Consider the following 11469-nt stretch of genomic DNA (forward strand, 5'->3'; position numbering starts at 1 on the left):
TAAGAATAGAAGCATTTCACATAAAAATGTCCAGATGTATGAGTTTTCCTGAAAAATCAGAAGACCTGGCACCAGTGGGCCATATTGCCCCAAGGACACCATGCATTGCAGTGACTGCCCACTTTAGGTAAGGCATGCAACCTAAGTCTCTGGGGTCTCTGCCCTGCCTGTTTACTGATGGGCATTTCCTGCTTGGTCTTGCAGATTTAGATGAGAGCCCCTGACTTAGTGTATTGCCTGGAGCTACACTAATGTCTTGCTGATAACATATCCCTGAGGAATGTTGGCAAAGGCATGAAGGCAGGAATGAAGAATTGTGTGAGCAAATGGCAAGTACAAATCATTCCAAACCAAACATCCCAGGCCTTGAATAATCAAAGCAAGCCAGGGAGAGGCAGTTTGGACTTTGCTTGTCACTCTGCTTTGACAGCATTGTGGAAATACTTTCATCTCCACTGAAATTTTCTCCTTTGACTTGTTTACACCCACATGCAAATCCATTCACTAAGTACTTAGTGTGTTTTTATTCCTTTTGCTTGTACTTTTCTTTTTAATCCCCCACTGGATATCAATTTCTCCATGGAGAGGAAATCCCCCATAGCAAATAGGCAAAGAGAAAGATTAGCTGGCCCACCAAATATATTGGGCTTCTAAAGTAATTATCTTCTAGCTTGCAAATATAATATCTCATTTAATACTTCTAATGAGTCCAGTGGAACAGATATATATTATTACCATTATCAATGATGAGCAAACAGAGCTCAGAGAACTAGAGTAACTTAACTGTGATCACATAACCAGAAAGGGCTAGGGCTGGAACTGGCACTTTTTAGTTAACTATGAACTAAAAGAGGCCTTACTGAAAGTTTAAGAAATATTCTCAATGTTTTACTTGGTCTTTTTATGAGATGGGCTTACTAGCAAAGCTGATGCAAATTTAGCATTAAGAAAAATAGTGTGTTTAGATCAGAGAGGGTAATAGTTCTGTACTCTGGACTATCAGGCAATATCCAGGGTACAGAGGCCCTGCAAAACATCTGATTCTCCTTTAGACATCACTAATTGAACTCTGTACACCTTCTTGCTAACTCCAGATTGGGTTCAGATTCTTTCTCAGTACAGGGCTTCAGGCAGCCACTATCCATCCCAGAATGTCCATATGGAGTTGGCACAAGTTGTGAAAATCATCTGAAATTTGGTGAGCAAGTCTGGATGTCTGTTTCAAGAGGGGCATGCATATCCTAGGTGAACCACAGGGTTTCTGGGGAAAGTCCTCCCTATAAGCACAGGAAGACCCTGGGAGAAGGCCAGGGAGGCAGATGATGAGAGTCTTCAAGCATTTAAAATGCCAGAGGAAAGATAACTTTTTCTTGCTACTTCTAAAAGCAGAGCAAAGATCAGAATGTGAGACATTAAGAAGGATCAGATTCTGGCATAATAAAGAACTTTCTGGTGACCACTGGTGTATTAACGGAAGGAGCGGCCTTATGAAGTATGAGTGTTTTGCTGCTGCTGGCATTGAAGCTGAAGGTGAGATCGGTAGCTTGGATAAACTCTAAAAGTCTATTTGGACACCATTCCATCTCAGTCCCAAGGACAAACAGGAGGACAATGAACACATTTTTATTATATTTAAGAGCCTGGCACATAAATTGTCTTCAAGAAATGGGAGTCTTTCTTTATATCTCCAGATTATATTGGAATCATATAAAATTGCCATTGTTTTGTAGGTAATAAAGTGGTTGAAGGTTAGAAACTTTGTATGGTTCAACATCATTCGCATAAAGTCAAGAGAATAGACTCAGATTCCTTAGACCTCTGTTGCATAAGGAAGAAGGATGCCCAAGAGACAGTGAAGAGTTCACTGTGAGTTGGTATTGGGAATATGGAGGACAGTGGTAGGAACAGAGATGGACAAGGAAGGCAGTCAAGAAGCAGATCCTTCAAAGGCTCCTGGGGCCATGTCAAGGAATATGGTCTTTATTATGAAGGAAAGGAGGGAATGCTAATAATGATTTGGGAAATTGGTAGATACAGCTGTGATGAAATGGATTGGTAATTCTGATACATTCAAAGAATCCCTTAATAAGATTCCACTGTGGTCAAATTAGATTTTTAGAGAGGAATAGGATTAAAATGACTTCATAAAAAGTCTTTCTACATAATTTAATGGTGCAAGAAAGCAACCGGAAAAAATTACCAATTTAAGAGAGGAAGCTGTTTGGGGCATGTTAGCTGTTGGAAGGGCCACCAATGAATGTTTTTATGACAGCTCTCAAAATACTGTCATAGGCCGGGTGCGGTGGCTCAAGCCTGTAATCCCAGCACTTTGGGAGGCCAAGACGGGCGGATCACGAGGTCAGGAGATCGAGACCATCCTGGCTAACATGGTGAAACCCCGTCTCTACTAAAAAATACAAAAAACTAGCCGGGCGAGGTGGCGGGCGCCTGTGGTCCCAGCTACTCGGGAGGCTGAGGCAGGAGAATGGCACAAACCCGGGAGGCAGAGCTTGCAGTGAGCTGAGATCCGGCCACTGCACTCCAGCCTGGGCGACAGAGCGAGACTCCGTCTCAAAATAAAATAAAATAAAATAAAATACTGTCATAGTATGTATGGTAGGATGTGTTTTGAGGCAACTACATTAGCCATGGCTTTATGTCACTGGTAGCACATGAAGGCCCTAAAACTGCCAATATTTAATACCAGACTATAATTAGTCTTAATCAATTAATTAGAACCAATTAATAATTCATTAATTAGAACCAGTTTTCTCTCCTCTATTTGGAGACGGAAGACAGACAAACATATATTGAAGTTTGAGCTGTCGTCTAACCCTCTGGCTTTAGACGAAGTGCTTTATTTCTCACCCCACAACCTTGCAGATGAGCAGTGAGATGGGGTAATAAACCATTCGTTGGCTTCATTACTATATCTAACAAAGCCACACTAAGTTTATGGCAAAATAAATTTCATTAAGAAATTCTCTATTTAAAATACATTTTATTTGGAAATAATGACTGAAGGATTAGTCAAAAGTAAAACTCCAGATTGCTAAATGGAAAACAGAAAAATCCTTTCTGAGAGTCCTGGTGGCAGTGTGGAAAGGGTGCAGGTTTTAAAGATGGGCATTATATAAGTTTAAACACCTGCTCCCTCTCTTAGTATGTATAGGATGTTAGGTGAGCTACTTACCTCTCCTCATCTAAACAATAGGGACAAAGAGACAGTATATATAAAGTCATGACACACAGTAGGCACTTAATAAAAAGACACTATTAATCTGATTATAATATATGCCTTCTCTGGTGGCAAACTGAGTAACTTTGAAGAAGCCGTTTTATCATCTGTTGGCCACCTATTTTGCTGATGATTATTAAACACCTGTTTGCTGGGTGACAGAATACCTTATTTAAATATTAATTTATGTGTTGTTTTTCACCTCTGCCTTATCATTTCACAAGTGTTGCCCTGCCTTCTGTATTTCCTTGCTTCAAGGATTTTGCAGAACAGGAAGAGATTTATTGAAAACAATACTTGCTTTCTTTTCAGAAATTCCAAGCCCAAGAGTATATGCTGGGGAGAGGGGAATGAGACACTCTTGATGGGAGGTTTTCTCACACCTGGAAAGACTGGGGGTTGGTGAATCTGTGAGAAGTAGAAATGGTTACCCTGCCTGGCTAGACCTCAGAAGGGAGGGCTGCCTGGTCCTACTCAGACACCAGGTTCTTGGCCTTGACAGTGACTTCTAGTCCCCAGGCAGGGCTTGAAAGCAGAATCCACAGATTCCAAAGGGAGAGGTCATTTACGAGACAAGACTGGGCATAATTGGTGTGAAGAAATACCTCCCAGGATTTTTGCCTGACCTTAGTGTTAAAGGTGGTGGAGGTAGCAGCCTAAACAATGTAAGAAACTAAAGTTCCTGCTCGCATAGACTCTATGCCAGATTTATGTTGATTTCAAGAAAATAAAGAAATAGAACATTTCTTGCAGACTTGTGTTTATAAGATTCAGACCTGCTATAGTTGCAAGGCATTGGAAAATCTAAAGATATATTTATGTCTGCTCTCTAAAAGCTTACCACCTATTTGGGAGCTGCAGAAGATCATAAGATACCTACATGAATAACTACCATTCACAGCACTGTGAGATCCTGATATGTCAAAAACTGTAGAAAAAGTTCTCGGTCATGAGAGGTAGACGGTTGAATTTTACAAAAGGCAGATAGCCAGGAGGATGGAAAAAGTTTCTCCCAAAGGAATATATAAAAATGCACCCTCCCCTAATCATTGTGTGCCAATACTATTATTATGTAATTGCTATAGCAGTTAATGCATAAAATTTTGTAGACCTTAAAGTTCTTTTGGAAATGTGCCTGCTTGATATGAAAGAGAAGTTTGGAACCTGCTGATCGAATAGGGACCTGTATAGTTTATGATTTCCATAAAAGTGCTTAGAGTGTTATCTTCACAGAGTGTGAGAAGTTAAGAGAGACCTCAGAGGTCAACTAGCCCCTCCTACCCTTCCCATTTTACAGGGTTTAAAGTGAGGCCCACATAGAATCTGGATTTACTGGGGTCTGAGGGTTGTCATTTTTAAAGACCATTGAGATGGTCAAAGTCTTGGTGTTAATTGGGTCAAATGTGCACCTCCACTCCTTAACAGCTGTGTGAGCAACCACTGCTGCTGTCTCTTGCCTGGACATATCTAGATTCCTGATTGGAAGTTTAGTCTCTGCCACAGCTGTGCACTGGTTACTCATTCAATTCATTGTTTTCATCACGTTACTTTCTTGTTTACAAACCTAAATGATTACTTCATTAAAAGAAAATCTAAACTTTGTGGTTTGGCATTCAAGGCTTTCTGTGATCTGATTCCAACCAAGTATTCTAAGCTTATCTCCTTCTGCACTATATGCATGCACTTTGTCTGCAGGGAAGCCTTCCTGCTACTTTCCATGCTGTTCTCTCAGTCTCCTGTGCTTTTGCTCATATTCTCCTCTCTGCCTGGAAGGCCCTTCTCACCAATCCTTATCTATTCTTCAAGGCCAGATTGCATGTTACCTCCTCTGAGGAGTCTTCCCTGGGTGAGGGATACAGAGAATCACATGGACCTGAGTTTGAAACCTTAGTCTGCCACTTAGGTCCTGAAAGACTGCAGGCAGGTTACTTAATTTCTCTGGGGCTTACTTTTCTCATCTGCCAAATGGGTAAGTCTACACCCACCTTGTGACCTGGTTGTAAGATATAAGTGGGTTAATTCTATTGTACTCAGCACAATTCCTTGTATCTGGTAAGTGTCCAAGAATGTGACTAATTATTGGTATTACTCCAGGGGCCTGTGGTCTTCTTTGAACTCCCATTCACTGTAAGTTCTCTGACATTCTAAATTGCAATATCTAATTTTGCATTTTAGATGTTGGAATGCACATTTTATTTCCGCATTCAATTGGTAGCTCCTTGAAGGTAGGATGATGTTTTCTTCTAGACTGTCCCTATTGCATTGTCCTTCACCACAGCAGGTCGTCAAACTTAGGCAAAGGCTGACTTTCCAAGTGTGAAAATCCTGAAAACAATTTGCTTTGCTGACACTTTTCCTCCCAAAAGTTGAACATAGTTAGAAAAAAAAAAAAAAATGTCAATTTCCTTAGAGATGAGAATCCCAAATGTTGGGCTTCTGTTTCATAGAAATACAGAAGAGAATTTTTTTTTTTTTTTTTTTTTGGTGAAGTGACTGGTGGAGATTAGTACATTTCAATTAAATCTTGGGAAACTTTGATTTAATGCTCAAAGGACATGTGACCTCAACTCACCAGGACAGCTCAACCTCACCATTTTCCAGCATGCATTGGTCTATTTGATACTTCAGAAAAAATGGTTTTGTGGTCAAATGACTTTGGAAAACATTAGATTTTAAGTAATAACCCAATCATGGGAGTCAGCACACACATAAGCCAACTAAAACATGAGACACTTACTGAGGTAAAGACACGGGCATTTAGTAGCTAATAAGAATAGCTAACATTCTCTAAGCTCTCATCGTATGTCAGCCATTTTGATAGTAGACCCTTATACAGACTCTCTAATTTAATCCTCACCATGCCCATAGAAGATAGATATGATTACTATCTTCATTTAACAGATAAAGAAACTGATTGTTTGGATGGGTCAAAGTTCACACGTCATTGAAGGAGCAGAGCTGGCATTTGAAGCCAGATGTTTGTGACCCCTGAGCCAAAGTGCTGATGCACCATGGTGCACAGTTTTCAACATTCCAAAACTTGCCTGACCAGGAAATACTTTTGGTTATCCTCCTATTATAATAATAACCCATGAAAGTGCTGTTCATTGCAAGACACTTGGGGGAATAAAGCCCCGCCATGCCCAAGTTACTTGGCTTATGGGTGCATCCATGGTCTTCGCACCTCTGTGCCTTTGCCTGCCGGGCTCTGCCTGGGAACCCCTGGCCCTCTTGGCTCTCTCATGATATTTTACTCATCTTTCAAGGTCTAGTTCAAGTACAGCGTTATGGGACGCTTTCTTTGATTTCAGCAGGCTGATTTGCAAAGCCCCTCTGTGTTCCTGCCATCTTTCCTATGCTGTTTTTAATGTTTGGTCTGTCTTTGTCAAGGACACGTTCAAACAGCCTTGGTAAAGTATCTGGCACAGAGTGGACACTCGGTTAAGGTTTATTGAATTACCATGATCTCTTTTTCTAGCCCATCAGCCATTGATCCCTAACCTTGGGGCATTTCAGGTCCAGGTTCACAAACTTGTGGCCCGAAACGTGGACTAAGCCTGGCTCACACTCAAAGCTAACACAGCGTGGCTGCCACACTCCCAGCAGTTCTTTGGTTAACGCTCTTGTCCCTTGCAGACGCTGCCTTTCTCTCCCAGCCTCTCCGAGGCGAGGAGGTGCGATTAGGTCACTGTGGGCCTCTCTCATCAGCGCCCTTTATGGGACAACCCTGACCTGTCCTTTCCAGGGCTCTGTCCAGGTTTCATTACAAAGCCCCCCAGTGACTGCGCCTTCGATGAGTCACCTGGCTTGGGCTTCATTAGCAACCCTAATAGCCTTTTTGTTTTTGTCCTCTTTGGGGCCTTCTGGGGCTCAGGGGTGGGGCCTGGCGGGCCTGGCTTCCAGAGATGCCGCCAGCCTCCATTGGAGCCGGTAAGGAAGTTCGCGCTCCGGCTTCTCAGCAGTCACGTCATGCCACACTGTGCATTTCTCTGCCGCACCCGTCCCCAGGGTGCACTCAGGCGCCATGCAAACGCTGGCCATCCCAGCTCTCAAGCTGCCTGCGATGAGGTCATGGGTGGGGCCCCGGAGACCCCACTCCAAATAGGGTGGGGGCTTCCCCGACTGGCCTGGGGATGGGCCGAGAGGACCCGGAAGGAGACAGTAATATTGCGTGTCCAACCCACTACTCCCTCTCTTAATGTTCTGTGGGCTGGTGTAGATAGAAGTGGAGGGGAAAAGGAGAACAGAAGATTTGGGAACGAGAAAGATAAGGAATTGGCATTGCGGGTCACTCGCCGCACTAACTATGGGTGGAGAGAGGCAACTGGTGGTGTCTCCTGATCACTTTGCAAGGAGCCGATCAAGCTGACGTCTTGGTTTTCTATAGTGTCCTTCTTACCTAAATCGCTTTCTTATCATTGAGACCATGAGGCAGAGGAAGCCACAACAGTCCACTTTATGTAACTAGAATTTGACACAGTAGGAAAAAAATATTCCAGAAACAGAGAAAGAACTGGTGTAGCAAGAAGGCAGAGCCCTCTCAGCCCAAGAGCAGGGTCCCAGGCAGTGCCCACATTGCTCACCTAGGCCTAATGGGTGAGAAATTAACCTTGCTAATATTTCTATACCAGTGGGTTTTGCAGCCTGAGGTCACCTAAATGTCCCAAACCACTCAAGCTCTGTCAAATCCGCAGGGTTTTATAACCTTTGCCTGTGAGCACGCATGTGTGCGTGAAGGAATGAATGTGGAGCTGTGATAAAATCTCTGCCTGCTGAAAGAATGTGCAGATTTCTGTGACAATCTAGTTTTTTGCACCTGGAATTGTGCCTCAGAAAGATGGGAACACTGATAACAGAGATATTCTCAGGGAAAATGGAACAACGGATCACATATTTATATGCCCTTCCACCTCAACCCACAAGATACTTCTCATGTGACCAATGCACAGAAAAAGAAGAAAACATCTTATCCTCGCTGCTCCCGACCTGTGTATGAGGCACAATTGAGAAGGCAAAGTCACCCTATTTAGATAACATTGTCAGCTGACTGTGACTTGAATTAATGAATGTTGGGTTGAACTGTTTCATTCTCCCAGGATATATAATATCTGTAACATCCTCCCGTGTCAGTTACAAAGGAAAAGACAAATGATTTATTTAACTTTCAAAAACATATTCTGCAAAACAAGTTAATAAGAAGCCATAGTAACTGCACTTAGGAGAATTTTTGGAATGATATTAAAATCTTCCTTGGGAAACATTTCCAAGTTAATAGGAGAATCACAGCTCCGGAAGTTGAGTTGCACATAACGGGATAAGAAAACATAGATAAACTGACCTTGGCAATAAGTTAGCCTGTCACCACACTGACAAATGCTAAGTTCATCAGATTGGAGATTTTGAAGACTCCACTTACATTTTCTGAAACAAATGGCATTTTTTATATAGTGAAAGATAGTTAAAGAGGTTCATGCGTCAAGCAGAATAGAAAGTAGGAGAACGCTCTCCTGCGGAGGTTTTCTAACCTCTGATTTATCATTTGTTGACATACTTTTTACAAGTTCCCCCATTTCTTTACAAGGAGCTTTCTTAAGTTCTCCCAGTAAATGTTTTGATGAAGGCCGAACAGGAGGTAAAAAGAGAAAAACTGCAGTGAAAATGGTAGCTTACCTTGTCTGGACATTGCAGATATCAGACTTTCCCCCAAAACATGAGGCTTTCTTGCTTTGGTTGTCCCATGAATGTAGTCACCATTAAAAATTTAAAGCAGAAATATGTGTTTATTATTCGAAGCTGCTCCAAAACAACACAAAAAATAAGTTGATGAAAAATAAGTGCTCGTCTGAGCATGAGAATGCATTTGAAGCTTGGAGCTCATGCTGTTGTACGAAGTTTTGCAACTGTCTTTCTCAGTTTAAACAACCTCCCACTCCTTCTCCCAGGCACTTGCCAACTTCTATAATTTAAAGCAACTGCGATCCTTCCCATAATACTCACATTTCAAAGAGCTTAATATATACACTAGTTAAGAACAAGTAGGAGTGGGTAGTGTTCTTCTGCAAACCCCAGACTGAGGCGAATGAAAAGCAGGGGTCTCAGGTATCTAAACAGTTCTCTTTCTCTCTTTTATTCATTGCTCTTCTTACCATGTTACTTCTAGTTGCTCTGCCTTTTAAAGTGATGCCTAAAGACCAAATAGTATCATGTCACTGGAAGCAAAAAGAGTACACAGGAAAGTTTATGCCCCAACTTATGGAAAAATGATGCTGGTGAAATCATGTTTAAACATCACTTTTGCTAACAGAGTTATTTCCATGCAATTTGTGCCTAATTTATCTGTGTGAAAAATCTAAATTATTATATGCGATTTTTTTTCACAAAAGGGAAAACTGCCTAAAATGATGTTTGCATTGGTCTTATTTTAAACTTTATCTTACATACGAATCATGAACTAGAGAAGACGCTTACTTTGCAGTGTCTGTCTGTGGCTGAATAAATCTTCTGACATTTGATCTGTAACTAATGTTACAAATGTAATTATTTGTACTGCTTTCCATCAACTGCCACTAAAACACACACACACACACACACACACACACACACACACACACGAGCATTTGTGAATTCAAATTATAGCCAACTTACAGTGTGATCAACTGAAAATGGTGATATGAAAAATATTTGATAGTATATCTCAAAACAGATCTTGCTTAGTACCTGATAGATAACAGGTGCTCAAAAAATACTGAATAAATAAAGTATTGCATATATTCACACCAAACATTTTGACAATTTTGGTTTGCGTACATGTTCACATTAGGGATGGTTAATATGTCAAAGCTTGTATAGAAGTAAACATAGGACAATACATACCTTTGCCAGGCATACATTAATGAATAGTTATGATGTATTAAAGTCTTCTAAATGAATTGAAAACATCAGTTAAATAAACAGACCAATTAGTAGATAATAGAAATACTGACATGGGCATAATCTATTAAATATGTTCACCGTGCAAAGTTATGCAAACAAGTTTCAGGAAACAAACTTCATTCATTATTTCAAAAACTATAGCTTCTTTTCCTCTATGTTTTCTGAGTCACCTAAAATAACTATTATGCAATGGGCAGAGGATAATACCTCTGATTTTAATAGTGCAAAGAAAGAAAGAATTGAAAACTGCAAGGAAACGTTCAAGTTTTAGGTGTTATTTGCTGTGAATGCAGAGAAAAGATGGAGTCTCTTTTCACTCTAACTTCCACTGAGGAGAGATTTGCAGGCACCAGCACATGTAGTGTCATAGACCTGAACTCAGATCCTAGATTTACCGCATTCCAGTTACATGACTTTGGATGTATTACTTTCTTTGAACTTTGGTTTCCTTAGTTGAGATAGATTAAATGCCAATAAGTAAAAACAACCTATTCACATAATTGTATACAACAAATATGAATTAAGCACTTCGCTGCGCGTCAGGTACTTAGCAAGACCTATTGAGGAGTCACTGAGATTTAGGGATGTTCATGACAGCAACTAGCCTAGCTTTTCCTGACCCATTTCAAAACTGATAATAGGCATGGGATGCTGCTCTGACAAAAACCTAAACATGGCGGCATTGGCCTCATTGTGAGTGTCAAGGGAACTGATATCAAAGGTTGGAAAGATGAAGTTCCATGTTTTGCAGTAGCTAAACATTTGGTGAAACTGACACCTATGACAGTTTGTAAGGCAATATATGCTAAGTAACCGTGTAGTTCTAAAGGAAAAGGATGGGGAGAGAATGTTAGTTGTGTGGGTTGGGTACTTTTGAGTGCATTTGGCAAAGTGTTTCAAGAATGAGATGAACTCAGGAAAGAAATAGCTAATTTATAAACAGAAATAAGAAGGAAATGGGAAAGAGTACCTACATTTGATGACTTGTAGTAGCCTACCAATTTTTTGAGGGAGGTATATTGCTAAAAACAAAAAAGCCTGTAATCTTGTACTACAAATGTCTCTAAAGGTTGGGAACAACTTCTCCCACTGACAGGCAAGGCTGGCTATAGGCCTGCATGGAGGGAAAGCTCCCTGAAACCCACCTCTGAGGTGGCCAAGGAGAATAGGCAAGGGGAGCCTCTCAGAAGGAAGAACCGGTGGCCACAGAGAAATACTCCTTTGGTGGACAAAGTAATATTCCCTGGAGAGCAGAACCACGGCCAAGAACCAACTCCACACACAAGGCAGTGAGCCTT

At 41.1% G+C, this 11469-nt stretch overlaps 1 protein-coding gene across 1 annotated transcript in view; it reads right to left on the reverse strand.

Annotated features, from left to right (window-relative positions):
• The window catches only part of C1QTNF7 (C1q and TNF related 7), a 104462-nt gene extending 95336 nt beyond the window's left edge, over positions 1 to 9126 (reverse strand). Inside the window, exon 1 of the mRNA XM_023206931.1 lies at positions 8909 to 9126. Within this exon, the coding sequence (XP_023062699.1) occupies positions 8909 to 8921 (13 nt within the window). The 5' untranslated portion in view covers positions 8922 to 9126. The remainder of the gene's footprint in view (positions 1 to 8908) is intronic.
• Positions 9127 to 11469: the final 2343 nt, after the last annotated feature.

This window comes from Piliocolobus tephrosceles, chromosome 3 (assembly GCF_002776525.5).
Source record: "Piliocolobus tephrosceles isolate RC106 chromosome 3, ASM277652v3, whole genome shotgun sequence".
NCBI lineage: Eukaryota > Metazoa > Chordata > Mammalia > Primates > Cercopithecidae > Piliocolobus > Piliocolobus tephrosceles.